General features: G+C 42.5%; 2 protein-coding genes across 6 annotated transcripts; both read right to left on the reverse strand.

Moving 5' to 3' along the window:
* Positions 1-701: 701 nt before the first annotated feature.
* On the reverse strand, positions 702-7,455 carry LOC125747050 (NADH-cytochrome b5 reductase 1). 2 transcript variants are annotated; one of them, XM_049021745.1, is made up of 9 exons: positions 7,304-7,455; positions 5,947-6,096; positions 5,525-5,597; positions 5,064-5,170; positions 4,782-4,911; positions 4,025-4,108; positions 2,869-2,954; positions 2,333-2,432; positions 702-2,097 (listed from the first exon to the last, which is right to left on the reverse strand). In XM_049021745.1, exons 1-9 carry the CDS (start codon positions 7,316-7,318, stop codon positions 1,925-1,927), a joined length of 918 nt encoding a protein of 305 aa, XP_048877702.1. In that variant the 5' UTR covers positions 7,319-7,455; the 3' UTR covers positions 702-1,924. The 2 variants fall into 2 exon arrangements, with proteins under 2 accessions (XP_048877702.1, XP_048877703.1); XM_049021746.1 differs by lacking the exon at positions 7,304-7,455 and adding an exon at positions 6,391-7,039.
* A 659-nt stretch (positions 7,456-8,114) lies between these two features.
* Positions 8,115-16,833, reverse strand: LOC125747048 (arginyl aminopeptidase (aminopeptidase B)). 4 transcript variants are annotated; one of them, XM_049021738.1, is made up of 11 exons: positions 16,380-16,833; positions 15,369-15,509; positions 14,916-15,067; positions 12,431-12,547; positions 11,711-11,946; positions 10,827-10,940; positions 10,631-10,743; positions 10,415-10,523; positions 10,091-10,315; positions 8,673-8,815; positions 8,115-8,454 (listed from the first exon to the last, which is right to left on the reverse strand). In XM_049021738.1, exons 1-11 carry the CDS (start codon positions 16,797-16,799, stop codon positions 8,308-8,310), a joined length of 1,917 nt encoding a protein of 638 aa, XP_048877695.1. In that variant the 5' UTR covers positions 16,800-16,833; the 3' UTR covers positions 8,115-8,307. The 4 variants fall into 4 exon arrangements, with proteins under 4 accessions (XP_048877695.1, XP_048877697.1, XP_048877698.1 ...); XM_049021740.1 differs by lacking the exon at positions 15,369-15,509 and adding an exon at positions 15,571-15,711 and having other exon boundaries at positions 16,380-16,831; XM_049021741.1 differs by lacking the exons at positions 12,431-12,547; positions 14,916-15,067; positions 15,369-15,509; positions 16,380-16,833 and adding an exon at positions 12,273-12,339.
* Between the last annotated feature and the right edge of the window lie 1,508 nt (positions 16,834-18,341).

The raw sequence follows: 18,341 nt of genomic DNA on the forward strand, positions 1-18,341 counted from the left end.
CTATGTCGTCGCAGAGGCTTCAGATATATCTATTATGCAAAAAATATTTAAAGATCGTTTTTAAGTGAAGCAATGGAAGGATTATGAGAATAGTAATATGGCAGAACTCTGCACATAAGATTATTGGATTTGAAAAGCAGAAACAAATGATGTAGTGGCGACATCTTTAGACTGCTTTGAACTCCAATTTATAGAGCCGTAAGAGCTCTTTTATCGATTAACTTCGAGGCTACTGCCATTCAATAATGGTAAATTCTATAATATGTTGACCTGTCAGAGATGCATAACATGCTTTATCTCACACAGAAATAAGCAGGGCTCCAGTGCATAAAAATAGACCCAGGGCACATAATATCAATCACGTTTCTCCTGCTAAATTTTATATGATAACTGCATTCCGGAAACTGTATGACCCTTGATGAATAATTGGACACGTGCAGATCAATGGCTCCAGCCTTGGAGAATGCCAGCAGTTTCATCCCCAGTGCTTTGCAATGATATGTTTCATTTCTACTTTAGAGAAGAGTATTTCTGTCTCCATGGAAACTGTCATTACTCTCCATGATTCTTTCATCCTCATACTTCAAGCCAGAAAACCGTAATGCAAGCTCTGTGAATCCAAAAATAAACCACTTTTTTCCCCCATGTACCCTCTTGCACTTTTCATTGTGAACATCGTACACGTTTAATAAAATGACAACTTTAAAAGTAGCAAGTTTAATGATGAATATTCTGCAATACATTTTGAAACCTGAAGGTTTGAAAAACCAAGACATACATATGTATTCGTGTAGTCCCAATCAAACCCCAGAAGTCCCACAGAGTCACAGTTGTCATCTGATTGGATGTCAGCATATGGTCATACGGAAAAAAATCACTGGGCACTTTCCGGTACAGACAATTCAGAGGCGGGGCCAATTTTCTCACATCAACAAAAGCAAACTTTCAATTGAAAGTGGGGAAAACCAAAAAAAGTCTGCCACCCTCCTACAGGATAAACGCATATTGCCAGCATATCTAAGAAGCCAAAACAGAACATTGACACTAATGCATGGCAACCTCCAAGATGTTTGTAAAAGCTATTTTAACATGTTATTTTCAGGGAAGCATACAACTGATACGCTAGTACGCCTTCACCTTTAAAAACTTCCAAAAATCGATTGAGGTAACTGTATAAAAAGCCACTGATTTTATGTGTATTTGCGCTGATATGAAAACAAAAGATAAAGCATTTTTCATCTTTATAAGCTAACTACTTCATTTGCGGTATAAAGGTTAATATGCAAAGTATTTTCTTGTCATAGCAGTGCAAATGCACACAAGCGCGCAACTGAGCTTTTACAATCGATTATCGCATGTATTGTTTTTAAAGGTGAATGCGTACTAGTGCATCCCTGCTTATTTCCCCTCAAAGTGAAAAGAGGGATGCTATTCCACATCACACACTGGTATATTTACCACAGAAACACATGCATCAAGGCACATTACACAGTTTAAAGCACTAGCCACTGGGGACAGTCTTGCTCTATCTCAATGAGGCCTTGAATTGTGTAAATGCCACAAGGTGTGTGATGAAAGCATCAGGTTTCCCTGTATTGTTAGCATAAACCCACCATCATTATTTCTATATCACTTCTTTGAATATAACCTTGGCATTTCAAGTCTCTGTAATTTAGACAGATGCCCCAGGTTGAGGATACAAAAACAAAGCTTACGCCTACCAAACAATACAGCTTTGATTACATCTGCGAGAGAGACTGCCAATAAAGCATTTTAAAACAAAATACCATATTTCAGGATTCTTTTTACTAATATTTTTAATTCATTGTGCAATTAGATACAAGGCCTATTCTGAGCAGTGAAGTGCATGCGGGCGACGCCCACGTCTTTGGGTTCGAATCTAGACGCAGCTCAGGACTGCCGGCTAGTAGATGAAGCGCTGACTCTGCCGGAAGCCCAGCTTGTCCAAGTTGGGGTTGCAGGCAAACTGGATCATGGGTGGTGGGCCGCAGATCAGAACCATGTTGTCATCGTCAGCTTCAGGCAGGTGCTCCCGGATCATGTCGGCGCTGATGAAACCCTGGCTGTACTCCCAGTCTGTAGGTGCGTACACACACACACACACACACACACACACACACACACACACACACACACACACAAAATCAGGCAACTCGTGTGCAACAATAAAAGCACACAGCTTACACAACCATAACATATTACCAGTGCTTCTCCATTCTTGTATCGTTCTCTTGAAATGAGTTGAACTACAGCAACTCATTTACCCGCGACAGACGCTCACCCCACTGCACCCCAGTTCTCTGGCACCTACCATCACGGGCTTTATCCACGGTGAACCATAGCTTGAAGCGGTCAGGGTACCTGGCCTGGATTTCCTCCAGCTCATCTTTGAGGAGGATGTCTCTCTCCGTCTGCCACACACAGAGGGCACGTGCTAACCAACTCAGAAACACATGTCACAAAGCATACAGGATGACCCATCACTGGCAGTGGTGCTATATTTTTACACCTACACCAACATAGTTATTTCATCATTAACATCTTTAGGTACGCATGTCCAACTGCTCAGATAGACCTGCGGGCACAACTTAAAGAACAAGTGAACTAATTTCACATTTCTTTTTAGGAGAATCAAAAATCATGACGTCAAAACACAGTTCAGCATCCATTGGAAAAAATGATTCAGTTCTATCACTCTTTGAGAAGATGCTCAATCAGCTCAAAATGTTGTACTCATTTACACATCTGGATATTTTGCTGTAGCAATTCTTAAAGGCCATAAAAGCAGCAAGAGGCTAAAGGAAGCACCTAAAATAGAAATCTACTTGCATGGTCAGAGAAACCCACCTGGTTGGCAAACAGCAGGCTGCAGGTAGTCTTGTCAGTGGGGTCCTTCATAATCGCCCGGACCAGCTGCAGAATGGGGGTGATACCTTCAGGCAGAAACAGCAGCGATGAGCGCCATTATATGCAAGATCTCATTAAGCAGCAATATACATACTAAAGTAGTTCAGGTACAGGGAGCCATCTGGTGGTAACAATTTACCATTTCAATCGCTTCTCTCCTGGTCCAGCCTCAATGACTGGTTGCTGCCATGTAATTTAGATACGAGCACCAAATCTGGTAAAAGAACTCTGGCTAGCCGGAGCAAGTTTGCAATTTTCTCAGCTTAAATATTAATTGACGGTGCTCAACATTAGCAAAAACTGTCCAAGTTCAGCACAAAATTGAGTGCAACAAATGATTTGTCCATGACTCACTGATACTGGTTGTTCCTTTACTCTCATGTTTATTCAGAGAGAGAAAAAAAGAACACCAGTCAATTGTTAACTGCTGAATGCCAAACATTCCGTGTCATCGTAGGGTGAAAGGAGACAGATTTGCAGCTGTGTGGAATCCACTGGCACCTAAACCACACATCGGGTTCAGCTTCTCCGGTGGACTGATTCGTGGCTTCTGCAAATTCTAAACTGTCACTTTGTTTTCTATTTTAAGCTGACTGAGACCGCAGTGTGCTTCACAAAGCAATTTTTATCATGAGCACCATAATGCAAAGGTTGTACAAAGGTTATTCGATTTCATGTCAGATTAGAAAGCACCGGGTTGACTTTTTCAAAGCAGTGGGTCAAAAATGGAGTGCACATTGTAAGAGGATGAAGCTAATTGCTTCCTACATTTAAATTGGATTTCAGTGAAATTTCACAACCATTCCAAGCTGAAGACAAACCACGCTACAAAAAAATCTGGTTAAATGCACCCTAACTAGTATCCTTGTAATGTGAAAAGGTAACAATGCATGTTTTCTTATTTAAAATGTCTGATATTTGTGGTTTGTGAGGTAAGATACTAGTTGTCCATATCTGACCTAAACAGCTGCAAAACCATAAGTAAGACTAAACTGCCCCAGGGATGAGTGAAGACCCAGGCTAGACTCCGCTGAGCACATGCATTGATGCATGGCAGCAGTGATGCATTTCTGCATGGCAGTTAAGGGTACTGTACCTGTTCCCCCTGCAATCAGACCCAAAGATCTGACAACCTTCGTCTCTGCAGGAGACTTCTTGTCTGGCTGGATTGCAAACTCCCCTGATGAGAAGAAATTCAAATAAAATAACAATCATTCTATTTTTTCATGAATTGACAAGTAAACACAAAAAATACCAACAAAAACACTTGATTCATACAAAACCATCTTTAGCCATCAGGTAAACCTAATCAGTACTAGCTTAATATCACTGGGCTACAAATGTGCACGACCAGTGACAACACAAACTTCATACGATACTGATTCTGTAATGTTGGCTTACATAAGTTCCACAGAAATTAAGGCTGAGTGCACGTCAACATTACCACCACCTACTGCATGTGTCTCGGATAACAAATAGACAACTACAAACAGAAACTAATAGGATGGTAGCAGAAATTAATAGAAGCACTCAACAGTGCAGCAAACTTCAAACTGACACCTTTTTCCGCAGCACCCTGCATGTTCACACTTATGCGAGCAGGGCTATTGAGGGAAACCCACATTTTAGTCAGAATTCTGCATTTATATTAAAGGTCTACAAGCTGACAAAAACGATACTGTGGCAGAGAAGCACTTGGTTCCTTTTCATCTGATACTGTAGCACAAAATACTTGCGATTACCACCAGATATTAGGAGACCCATACAAAAATCAGATAGCAGAAATGTTGTCATGTTTCAAAATAGAATAAAAATAGGGTAAGAAAAATGGAGACGATTAAATGGAATTAAACCTTGGCCCTTGTACTCCAGCAGTCCACCAGGACCCCGGAAGTCCACCATCTCCCCCAGCTGCAGACTTTCCAAGTACTGGGACATCTTGCCACCCTCTGGGAACTTAGGGTTGATGTTCTTAAAATATATCTGTGGAGGAATGCAGTCCAGTACCCTCAGAAGTCAATGACGACATCACAACCCTCTGGTGACACTAGAATCTCACACGAAAGTACAAAGAAACATCAATTAAGAGTCTATCAACAATGAAAGAGGCAGAGATTTCAATGCTGAGCCATTACCTTCACTACAAGGTCCACAAATCCCTTGTCGTCATCGCTGGATACTGGTGTGTATGGACGCACCACAAGATTCCCATCTATGCGGGCTGAAAGGTACACGTGCTTCCCTAAGGGAAAGAGGAATATTTTCTTGAACCGAGGTAATTCCCAGTGTCATTTCACAATATACTAAGCACAGTTACACTTATTGTTTATTTCCATTCATTCTTTTAGCAGATACTTTCGTCTAACAGGACATACAAGTGAGGCAGATTATATACAACAAGAATACTGCTTTCAAGCAGTTCTGGAAGGTTGGGGTTCCGGAGTGAGCAGTAACATGCGTGCAACGTTTACTTGATGTGCAACATAGCACCATAGTCAACTTATCGTCAAACAATGTGAAAAGATGTTCTTCACTGGCAACTAAAAAGCCAACGAAGTGGAATTTGGAGAGAAATTTGAGGAAAAGGGGAACACACCAACAGGAAGGCCCAGAACGTGCTCCATGGAGGGCAGGGCAAAACGGAACCTTCGGGTGTCATGACTGATCGTCTGTGGGAGGATCCCAGGAACAAGGAGGGGCGTGGAAGAAGAGTGTCATTACACAGCACTACTAGGAAAGCAGACCGGTAAAGTAAAACAGCCAATAATGTTACAGGTTTTACACTACTTTCCATGCTGGTTATTACATGTTAAAATTAGATTAATTTCTTTGTAAAGTGTAAATTCAAGAATAACCAAGCGCAGGTTTCCACATTGTCTTCATTTCTGCTTTAAATCGGGGTTAGAGGGAGATGACGCAGCCAAACAGGTGTGAAAACCATGGGTTTTACAGAACAATTTCATATTTGCAGGAATACGTTCTGCATAAACCTTATCACTCATACGTGTTATATATTACCTCTTTGTCGATGAGCTTCAAGGCATATTTAACAGCGGGATCAAGCAGTGTGATCAGCTTGGTTTTCTTCCTTTTCATAAAATAAGCACCCAGGACAAGGCCCACAGTGGAGACCAGGACAGCCCCCACCGCGATGAACACCGCAGTTGTCTGCACAAAAAAATGGGGGGGGGGGGAACCAAAACATGGAATGACGCCAAACGTAGATAATTAAAGCTGCAATCCAACACAAGCGTGACTCGGCGTAGATGAAACCATGTTAGATAGTTTAAGTTAGTTAGCTCTAGGAAAATGGCCTCCATCTCAGGTAAAACTCGTTCACTTGAAAAGAATATAACATTTACATAAAGTTGATAAATTGTGGCTGCAGCAAGTCCACAAATAATTCAGATGTTAAACTTACTATATTTGGTAAGGGCGCAGCTTGTTTGCCGGGTGACTCACCATTCTGCAGCTCCTCTGGCCCAGCCCCAGCCTTTTTCCCCTTTCCCTGCTGCAGGAACAGCTTAGCGCCCAGCCCCTACATTTCCTAGCAGTTGTATGGAGTCCTAGCTCCACACCCAGTTTCCCTATTCATAAGCATCAACCTCCTGTCTAACCATCCCAGCAAATTACAGAGCGCCACAAAAAGCCCACCACAAGTAACGTTAACCTAGTAATGCATATATTCTTATACTCAACAGACTTGTCTGTACATGATCATGGCTATTCTGGTTTACAGAAAACTTTACAGGAATGTGTTATGCACACGATCCTAACCCTTTTTTCTGCCATGCATAAAAAACTGTCTTGTTCTGCTTACCGACAAATACTCTGAGACCAGAGTGTGAGACAGCAGAACGGCAACTGCATGTTTTTATATGCAGCTACGGCTCCTAAGTTAATTACAACTTCCAAATCCTGCAACGGGAGGCTACGCCTTGTGTAGGAGCGGACCATCAGTACTTCAAACAGTGTTTTTACGGCGCAGAATCCTTACATTTATATGGCTGAAATGACTAATTCAATTACACTTGACCGTCGTATCCAACAAGCTAACAATGTCTAGATAGCGGCTGCATTTTAGGAAGACGCTAAAAAGCTTAACTGCAGAGTTAAACGGGTAATTAGCAATAGGAAATTTAACCTAAAACTCTCTCATTTACAGACAACTAACAACTCCTTTTCTTCAGTACAATTTCGTTTAATCAGCATTCACAGCGGATAATTAGCTTTCAGAGTCGCATACAGAAATGGCACTTTAACCAACAAACCATGACCTTTTTTTTTTCAAATTTAGAAAACATTTCAGCCGAACTTTCATCGTCGAAATCCCATCCCTCCCTTTTAAATTTGGAAACCATTAAATAACACTCACCGTGGGGTATGTCATGGTGCACTATAGTATGCCTTTATTTTATTTTTTTTTAAGGAGGAGGAAGAAAACCAGCTGAGATGACGGAGCTACTGATCGTGTCAGAGCAACCAACGTCTTTATGCAGAACCACAACACGCCGAGGGAGCAGCGCGGCAGACAGCGCCCCCTGGCGGCCTTTCTGTGTGCGAGGCGCCGTTTTAGCAAAGGACTGAGGCCATCAGTGGTAACGTGGAGGTTTATAACTCAGTTCCGTGATATACCACATTTTTAGCAACATATGAACTATAACGAAACACTCAAATTAGGGCTGATCTCGATGTTTTTTCGAGCAAACGGGGCGAATTCTGGTTGCAGTTGTAAACATCCTGATTACACTTCAATCAACCAGTTTTATCCAAGGATATAATAAGAACATTAAATCTCGATCAGTGAATACTTAAACGGAATTCCCTCCTGGTAATCCAAGTTTAACTTTGAATAATGCCATATGTACGTCCATGTACCCATCTTCCAGCTGGTTACGATGGATAAAATCGTGTTGATCTCTCCGGACACGATACCAGTCCATCACAGTATATATGTACTTGCATACTTATACAACCCGTTACACACTACATATAATTTAGACTCCATTTAGCATAATTTCTTTAACTTGGGCCAGGAAACCTATTTAATATATTCTTATATAACATACACTAAAATAGTGCTTACTGCAATTAGAATTATGTGGTTCAAAGTGAATTTCATTTTATTGTCCGACCAAATTGGGGTGTAGATTATTTGAAAAGAATGAGTAGATTTAAAACTCAAATTACAATCAAGTGTTTATTAAAAAGCAGTTTGAATCATACAACACATTTAATGCCGACTTGCTGCTGTATTGGTGCATTTTAATCAGATGTTTCCTTTAATCAACTCATATGAACATTCCTGTGATACCGTGGTCACTTTTACTGCAGCTGCCTGGAGTCGCAAGCTTCACACTTTGGCCTTGACTGGACCACTCAGGTGAGGATCTTCCTGACGTAGTTGCGGACATTTATATGGAGCTGGTGCGAGGTGTTGGAGAAGATTTCGGTGGCCAGGGCCTTGGTCCCTTCTGAGGTGTTCCACATTGCCCGGTACACTGGCAGTGTATACTTTTGTTTGCCCTGGGCAACACAACATCAGAGGGTCAGCAGTAAGCCACGGAAGATATGTATGCTTTCATTCCATGTCTCACCACTGGTAGGCTTATATATATGTTTGTAATATCTACTCACAGTGGATTGTTTGCACAGGTCACCACCTCCCAGGGCAGTAACATGTGGTTTGTGGTCACCAGGTGTAATACCATTCTGCCCTACATAGGCTTTCCTTTATGCCTCACCTGACTGTCGAGGAAGGCACGGACGTGCTGGTATCCGGGCTCGTGCTGGTTCTGGAGGACGATCTGCGCCCAGCGCAGCCGCAGCTCTGCGTTATTGGACTGCACTATGTGGGGGTACTGTTCCTCCAGTTTCTCCGTGGCACCTAGTCCAGATTCACAGCGGTTTTCTCACATTAACTATCTTATAGCCTCAACCAAGCTGATTGCTTTTTTGAGACTTGTAAGACACTCGAATACCAGCAATAGAGAAGCTGCAGCATGTTTCTCTCACTGGTTACACTGTCTTGTTCAATTCCTACCCTTTAAAAGATGTCTGTTCCGTTTAGCAGAGTTGGAGCATCTTGTCAGAAAAAAAAATAAAACTATGTTCTTTGTATAACAGTGTACTCAAACTAGGCAATCTGTGTCATGCCCAAGCACATTTGACCCCCAAAGTCTAGTTTGACTAGTGTCATTGCTGCATACTGTGCCCAGGCCCAGTATGCTTAAGCATACCCAAGCCTGCTTGTAGAGGTGGGCGGGGGCACGGTTGAGCAGGACTCAGACAGGGAATCCAGGGTACGCATAGGCTGTGTCCAAATTCTGGGGGTGCATTTTTCGAAGGACGTGATCTGCAAAGGCAAAGCCTTTATCAGGAAGCGCCACCTAGCTGGGACACACCTACCTCTGCACAAAATGAATCTAGGGACATGCTGGACTGTGAAGGATCCATCATGTGCATCCGTCACAGAGCGGGAAAAGGACGTATTTATAGACTGCATTGGAAGGAGTCTTCGAAATAGGACAACCCTGTTGCACTGCCAGATGCATTTGGTCTTTGAATGCAGTTTTAGAGGATGCAGCCCCTGAATTCAGACACAGCACTAGCGTGATCGCTAACCGTGCCCAAGCACGGAACACAGACATGACGTCAATGATGCGACTGGTACACGCACGTGCACAGGTACACTATACATGAACTGGACCTAGAAAGGATCAGGTAGACCGTGTTCTTAGACGTGTCTGAGCTGCAGTAGCACTGAGAAAAGCAATTGCTCCCTCAGTTTGAATGGATTTCAGTGTGTAACTGTTTTGATCTTGCTTAATAAAAGAAAAAAAAACTGGTTATAACACCAACATGAAGACCAAGGTGATTATTTATTCTTAGGCTGCAATGTTTTGGATTTGATTTCTTCCTATTGATAATTTTTTTTATTGCACAATTCTTGACATTCAGATATGTCAGGTGTGACATTTTAGTGATTGTTTAACAGCAGTGCCTTTTGGGTGAGACACTAAGCATCAGGATTTCTTGGCTTCCCAAATCCTTAAATCCTTATCCCAGACAGTGTTTAGTGGAAAGATGAATATGTTCGTCAGTTACTGGTTTGTACATGTAGTAATTATGCAATCTGTGTCTGGCTAGAGGACAGGCCTACCTCTAGGTAGTGGGGACCTCTCCAGGATGTTGTCCAGGAAGTAGATTGTCTGATACGTCTTCCACTGCCGAATGTCAACAGTGTTGATAGCCGCCATGTCCAGGCACTGCGCTGCCCACATATCTGCAAGCTGCTGAGCGGGTTTCATCAGGTTCTGACCCGGTGACAAGTCAGGCAAGTAAGGCGGCCAACCAGAAACATTCAGCCAGCTGTCAAATTCCAGACCTGAGAGAATCATATGCATGGAGAAGCTCATTCGACACTGCACTGTGACAAACCCTCATGAGAGGTTCCCACTCTTTTCTACCAGATTGACAGGAGTACCTTTGATCTTATGTACTTCCTTCTCCTTCAGGTCAGGGAAATAGTCCAAGTAGAATTCTAGGGCATCCTCTGCTACCACACTACGGAACTTGAACTTGTCAACATAGGCCTGAAATGCAGCATTTTTCAGATAAGTACAGACACAAAGTTAACATGGTCTCCCCAGCATAATGGAGCTGTACTCAGAAGGCATTCTCAGTGTGGAAGATCACATACTTTGAGAAAAGCATCGAAACGGCTTTGGTCCCCGGTTAGATGGGCAAGGTATGACACAAAACAGAAGCCCTTCTCATACGGGGTCTCATTGTAGGTGTCATCAGGGTCCACACCTGCATGGAATGAATGATGCAGAAGGAGATCAACAGATAACCATGCAGTAGTTTTCTTGCTCTACCTCGACAACATGCCAAACCTGGCTCAATCTTGACTCGCAGCTTGTTGAGCGGGTGGTCCTCCCCTGTGTTGTCCATATGCTGCCGGAGGAGGGCTCTGCCTGTCGCTGCCTCCAGGCTGGTGTAGGCTTCACCTAGGGATATGACCAGCACCAATATCACCATTGTAATGTGTTTCAAGGAATTAAGATTACCTTCACTGGGCAGTGGTGGCTTACTGCTTAGGGAAGTGCCCTTGTAACTGAAAGATTGCAGGTTCGAATCCCTGACCAGCAAGGCACCACTGAGGTACCTTGAGCAAGGTTCCACCCCCAAGCACTGCTTCCCAGGTGTTGAATTAGCTGACCCCTGCTATGTCACATTGTCACATATGGGTCACATATGTCACAAATGCAGAGGACGCATTTCGCTGTGGTGTGTCAACAATGACAATTAATCACTAAATTCTAATGTAGTCCTGTTGGTGATTTATTTTTTTAAACATTGATGCCACTCTTTAGAGCTCATTTCACTTTTACTTACACAAAAAATGTTCTGAATGCAGAATGAAAAATGATTCAATGGTTCAGAGAGATAACCAATCAGATTTTTGTGGGTCTAAGCAACTAGAGGAGGCAGGACCAACCAAACAGATGTCTTGGTTCTGCTTCCTCTAGTTACGTGGACTCACCTCCTCTACAATCTGAATGGTTATATTTCTGAACCAATCATTTTTTTGTTCTGCCCTCAGAACATTTTTTGTGTAACTAAAACTCCCACAGGCCACTTCACATACACTATAAGTAGTGCAAGGTTAGAGCCACAATAAAATCTTAATAAAATGCATATTATGATGCAAAAACAAACGTCAGGTACTAATATTAACCAGATCGTTCATGCAAACGGCACCTAAAGACAAACCTACCATACAGCTCTTTGCAGATGCGACGCTGGGCATACATAGTGAAGCCCTCATTGAGCCAGAAGTCACCCCAGCTAGCATTGGTGACCAGGTTGCCGAACCAGCTGTGACAGATCTCATGCACGATGACATCAGCCAGCGAGCGGTCCCCTGCCAGCAAGCAGGGCGTGACGAAGGTCAGGCAGGGGTTCTCCATACCCCCAAACGGAAAGGAAGGTGGCATGAATAGGACGTCGTACCTGTGCCAGCGGGATCTCGTCAGTTCATGTACAGTGAAACCAAAAAACAAATATGAGGGGTGGGGTTGGCCCTTTACAAGAACCCTCACCTTCCCCAGACGTATGGCCCGAACAGCCTGTCCCCCACAACTAGGAACTCTCAGGTTGGTCTTTTACAAGAACCCTCACCTTCCCCACACATATGGCCTGAATAGCCTCTCCCCCACAACCAGGAACTCTTGGGTTGGTACTTTACAAGAACACCCACCTTCCCCATACGTATGGCCCCAACAGCCTCTCCCCCACAACTAGAAACTCTCGGGTTGGTCCTTTACAAGAACCCTAACCTTCCCCAGACGTATGGCCCCAACAGCCTCTCCCCTACAACCAGGAACTCTTGGGTTGGTTCTTTACAAGAACGCTCACCTTCCTCAGACATATGACCCAAACAGCTACTCTCCCGCAACCAGGAACTCTTGGGTTGGTTCTTTACAAGAACCCTCACCTTCCCCAGACGTATGGCCCAAACAGCTTCTCCCCCACAACCAGGAACTCTTCAATCACACCATCATACTCCTTCTGGGCTGCCTGCAACAAACAGGGCTCTGTCCACACACGTGTCCTGAGGGAAAGACAGACCAGCCACTGCATTCAAATATGATCACAATCTATTACATTTTCACAGTACCTCAGCAATTAAGACACATGCGTTGTACTTCTAATTTTACATATTGACAGTAAAGTAAATCAAGTAATATGTGAAGTGTTCTGTAGTCTGTGGTAAACATACATTACTATCAATGAAACTCCAGATTTTTTTTCTTGAATACATTTTTTTAAACTTATTATTGTTATTATCAAGTAAAATCATATCCATGACCAGGATAAGCAATTGTCAAATGGATTGATGGATGAATTTTAAAAATAAGTTGTCCGTATCTTTTAGAAACTGGTATGTGATGCATCTTTGCTAACGCTGCTTGTAAACAAACACAACATTTTTAGCTATTTGCTCATGTTGCAGCAAGTGTACACATCTAAGCTCTCCACATCTCTACGAAACTAGAAACATACACTTGTAATTTAAGAATCTCTGTTAATAAGTAACATGTCATATACAACATTATGTTCCAAAGTCTCTTAAGTTGTAAATACACTAGTATTCAAGAAGAATACCTTTGTATCCAGGTACTGGTCTATCTCAAACTTTCATTTTTAGAGAGATCTATTGCCATGCAGCGGATGGCTAGGGCTGGGTGATATATCGGGTTCTTATGATTTGTCGATATATTTTTATAAAAGATGAGACAATATCGTTTATATCGATATAGTTTGTTGCTTTAAAATTACATTCATAGCGCCGCCACTTTGCCTATTTCTCCTCACCCAGTCTGTCTCTCACAAATCTGCACCCTGCCTCGCCCCTCTCCCCCTCCGAACACAACCCACCCCTCCCACTCACTCACTCACAAGTCCTGCATGCAGAGACAACATGGAGACAGGCACAGACACGAGGCAAGCTAGCGAAGAGGAGCTGGAGGGTAATTTACGAAGCAGGATTTCTTGTTTAGCCACATAACTTGACAGATTTAAGGTAGTCTGAACTACATTTAAGTAGACGATTATATAGTCCATTTAGCCCAGATTACCATAAATCCAACAAGTTATCCGGCTAAGCAAGAAATCCTGCTTAGTGAAATACCCCCCTGGTTGGTAAAATAATATATGCCAGTGTTCTAACATTTCATCCTAACCTATAGAAACGTCCTACCTTTGGGTGCTGCCCCTGCGCACAATGAAATCAAGCCCCTTTTTTCGTGCTTGAAGAACCGCCCATGGATCTGTCCTACCTTGCGTTGGAGTTACAGCTTATTTCTGCGTTTTCAATGTTCATGCATTTTAAATATTTTATTAAATACATTGTTCAGACTTTACTGTGAGCATCACGCTGATTTACTATGCTGTATGTCGAATTACCTGACATGTTTTAACAGTCAGTCTTATAAGGTATTTCAGACTCGCAATGCCTGTTTACGCTACATTAGTTTGTGTTTTTTTAGACTACATATTTATTTTTTGGATTGTCCGCTTTCATTTTCAGCCCTTAAAAATGACAATAACATTTCCGGTAAGGTAGCACCGATCGATAGACATATCTGTCGAAACGCAGTAAGGTAGGACAAATCGATATTTTTGAGCCATTTTTTTCATGTACATGTACAGCTGTCTATTAATAATAGTGCCAGTGTGACATTGAGGACATTTGGCTTTGACATGGAACTGTCTATTTATTACTTTATGGGAAAACAATACTGAGATATATATTGTATATCGCGGTTTAGCTAAAAAATATCAAGATATGATTTTTGGTCCATATCGCCCAGCCCCACTGTTGGCCTTCTTACAATAAAACAATATGCATGTTTCAGCCTGAGATACCCTCATCAAGCCACTGAAACAGCATATCTCAGAGTAATGAATAACCTAACTAGTCTTGTAGGCAGTGGTGGCTTAATGATTAGGGAAGCGCACTTGTAATTGAAAGATTGCTGGTTTGAATTCCCCGACCAGCAAGAAACCACTAAGGTATCCTGAGCAAGGTACCGCCCCCAAGCACTGCTCCCTGGTCCAGCTCACAATGTCACATAAGTGTTAAATGCAGAGGACAGATTTCGTTGTTGTGTGCTGTGGTGTGTCAGCAAACACTGATCACCAAATTCTAATGGGATAATCTCTGTTCTTGACACCATAGATCAGGCTTATGCTGCTCTTAGTGAACAAGTCATTGCATAGTAGTGTAAGCTGTAAAAGTATATACTGTAAATATACTATACATCTTTCTCCAGTAAGATAAGTCTGAAGATTACTCCCAATACATCTTGAATAAAAACCTGCCTCTTTTTGTCTCTCTTGTAAATGAGCGTATCTCTGTTATTGCAGTAGGAGCCAACACTGTACTGGGACCGATCAAGGTAAAGATCTAGACTCACCTTGGCCCAACCTCAGCAGACACCAGATCTCCCACAGCCAGGGCCACCAGGTAGGATGGAATAGGCTGCTCCATGGAGAACAGGAAGGTGTTGTCTGCCTTGCGGTGCTCCCATTTAGTGGAACTCATCACTGCAGTGAAGCCGTCTGGCACCTGCAGGGTGGTGAGTTGTGGCCGTTATCGCTCATGCAGAGGAGTCGGAAGGGGCTGGCCAAAAATGCATGAAGCCTCAGAAGTACTGCAGCCGGGAATATTCTACTTAGGTCAAGTCTTAAAAGTTACATAGAAACATTTTAAAAACGACACCTCAATAACTAGACACTTTATTTGTAAGAAAGTTAATCTGCAATCCCCTAAAAAGGCAGAAGAGAAACACACAAAAGCACAGGCATCTGAATGGGAATCACTGGGGCCGCCTGGTCCTTCATCTGCAGGTGGGGGCTCCAGGGCTCACCTGGACCGAGGCCGAGTAGGTGCTCTTGACCGCCGGCGTGTCAAAACACGGAAACAGGGACCGGTTGAGCACGGCTTGTCCTTGAGTGAAAACGTAGGGCTTGATCTTCCCGGCTGTCTGCCCGGGCTCGAGCCAGCAGACCTATGGTTGAGTAGGAGGACAGACAGAGTGCAGGATTTAAGTGAATGCAAACAGACATTACCTGCACTGTTGCGGAGAAGCTGCTCTTGACCATGGGCGAGTGGAAGCCCGGGAACAGGCTGCTGTTCAGCACTGGAAACCCAGATGTGTACAAGAAAGGCTTGTTCTTCTCTGCCGTCTGGGTGGGGTCCAACCAGGACATCTATAGAGGTGCTCATTTAAACAAAATGAGGAGAACACATATCAATGTATTTCATGCATTTTAACTGTTGTTATGTAATATTCATTTGCACTACTTAAATTTTAAATTTACACAGAATTATAATTGTAAACAAGGTAAAAGCCTATAGCACCAATACAAACTGATGGGTAAATTTCAGGAGTTTGGTATAATAGATGAATGTTACATGCATTCAAATTACAGTAAAATGACAGTTATAATAAATGTACACATGTAGTTCCTTATGGACGTGACTGACAATTCTACAGAAAAGTAAGGTGTAGAGAATATTCTGCGTGTAATTTAAATGCAAGTTGTAGTAGTTATAAAATCAGCTAATTTCTCTCCTGAAGTTGTAAATTCTAAGATCATTCAAGGGTGTGGCTGACATTGCAGAAAATCGAAAGTCAATCAGACGGTTCACTCCGATGCGGAAGTATTATTTTATTTTAAATGAGAAAACAGATGGAGTGTGCACGTCTGTCTATGAGACTAGGTTAATAAAATGTTATCTTTTCCCCGGTTGACAAAAATAAAGTCAAGGCATGCCTGGATTTGCTAAATGGCTAAATGCACCCCATGATTCAATTAAATTACACTCATTAACTGAAAGACCTGAGTGACAACATCGAGTTCTTGGATTAACTTACCCCTGGTCCATCAGTAGCGACATACTTGATGGATAAACGAAACTCGTCTTCTGTCTTCCAGGGCGATGGGAATTTCACGACAAGTGTCATCCCATAACTAGTGAACTCCTTAGTAAAAAACTCCGCTTTCAACCACTCCGCGCTGTTATTGTCTGTGTTGTACGCTACTTCATGCAACTCAAGCGAGGGATGAACATCCAAGCACAACTCGCTTTGGGAATCCTGGAGACATTTCAGCTCCAGAGTCTCGGTGCTTCGCAGCTTCCTCTGATCAAAGTCTACGCTTAGATCTAGGTTGAAATGTTTAATTCGAAAATGTCGAAAGCTCGAAGAGGTAGCTACATCTTCCGCGTTGTCGGAATGCAGTGCGAGAGGAACATCCATTTCTGCTTCGGATTGGAAAGGACTCCGCTTCTGCATGTCAGCGCTGATGCGCGAGATCAGCAAGACCGTCACGAAATCAGCGGTAGTGACGTAGGAGACGCCGCGAGCGCCCTCAGCGGGAAAATATGAAATGGGTGTTCACATTGTCATTAAACATTTTGCATACGATTTCTAGTAACTTACTGCACCTAGATAGCTTGTCACTTGATTACCAAAGAACAAATATTTAATTGCATTCGCCTCCGGTCCACAGGTTGAAGAAGGTTGGATGGAGCCATCAATGCAGTCAGCCTCAGCCTAATATAATACTCAGGGAAACTGTTTAACTGGCTTTGATGAATTTCTTTTATTATTAAAGAAGGAAATCATCATCCTTGACTTACTAACTAGTGGCCTAGGAATCACTGTAGGAATCATTCTACAGCTAGCCATTCTGTTTAACATATACAAATCATGCAACTAGTGATAGGAATAAGGTCTCTATGAAGGGAGCCAGATCTTAGTGTTGCGATGCACTGTGTTCTGACACCTTTCTATCTTAGCCAGCATTAGCATTTTCAGCAATTTGTGCTACAGTAGCTCTCCTCTGGGATCGGACCAGACAGCCTAGCCTTCCCTCTCCATGTGCATCAGTGAGCTTTGGGTGCCCTGTTGCTGGTTCACTGGTTAGCCTTCCTTGGACCATTTTTAGTAGGTACTAACCACTGCATACAGGAAACACCCCATAAGACCTCTAGCTGTTTTGGAGGTGCTCTGACCCAGTCTTCTAGCCATCACAATGTGTCCCTTGTCAAAGTTGCTCAGATCCTTACGTTTCCCCCATTTTTTCCTGCTTCCAACACAACCACTTCAAGATCTGATTGTTCACTTGCCTAATATATAATGGCACCCTTATGTTATGGATAATCAATGTCATCCACTTAACTTGTCAGTAGTATTAATGTTATGGGTGATCAGTGTATATGTGTGTATTTCTCATGAAAAGTAAGATGGTGTATGCAAATACCAAGGAATTTCAATGTACAGATACCAGTACTTGTCCATATGGCAAATAAAGTATCTTACTTCATTGCATAAAGTATCTCACTTCACCGTCAGAGGAAAAGGTATAGTCCTAGTAGAGTTTTGTTCCCCAGGGTACCAACAACAATAATGTATCCCCTATACTACAGGAATTTCTGCACCTTTAATTACACTAAAAGGTACATTTACCGAAAGATAGGACGCAACTGGCAGATTCTTGAGGGTTCAGCTCGAATGACAAGTACAAATTGGTACTTTTTGTCCTGACTGTGCTCATATGATAGGTTTGCATGTCTTCGTACACATGGAGGCACTAATGTTAACATAACGATCGCGTGCAATGCATTATTCAAATGAGTATCGCTGATTATAAAACATGCAAAATAAATGTTTAAACAACCAACAATTCAGAGAAATACCACCGAGCCTTCACGAGGTTATTGTTATTCTGTCTATTTCGTTAGATTGAACACTGGGATATATTTCATGTATTCGTCAGTCAGGGAACTCTCACATCACATATTTCAATGACTTTCTGTTTATTTAAGTTTTCTA

This window comes from Brienomyrus brachyistius, chromosome 8, assembly GCF_023856365.1.
Source record: "Brienomyrus brachyistius isolate T26 chromosome 8, BBRACH_0.4, whole genome shotgun sequence".
Taxonomy (NCBI): Eukaryota; Metazoa; Chordata; class Actinopteri; order Osteoglossiformes; family Mormyridae; genus Brienomyrus; species Brienomyrus brachyistius.

Coding starts and splice junctions, on each gene's coding strand:
- LOC125747050 (XM_049021745.1), bottom strand. Junction 4,912..5,063: donor TTGTGGACCTTGTAGTGAAG/GTAATGGCTCAG, acceptor ATTCCTCCACAG/ATATATTTTAAGAACATCAA. Junction 2,433..2,868: donor GCCTGCTGTTTGCCAACCAG/GTGGGTTTCTCT, acceptor TGTGTGTGGCAG/ACGGAGAGAGACATCCTCCT.
- LOC125747048 (XM_049021738.1), bottom strand. CDS start 16,799: ATGCAGAAGCGGAGTCCTTTCCAATCCGAAGCAGAAATGGATGTTCCT. Junction 10,941..11,710: donor CATCTGCAAAGAGCTGTATG/GTAGGTTTGTCT, acceptor TCATATCCCTAG/GTGAAGCCTACACCAGCCTG. Junction 8,816..10,090: donor GAGGTCCCCACTACCTAGAG/GTAGGCCTGTCC, acceptor AATCTGGACTAG/GTGCCACGGAGAAACTGGAG.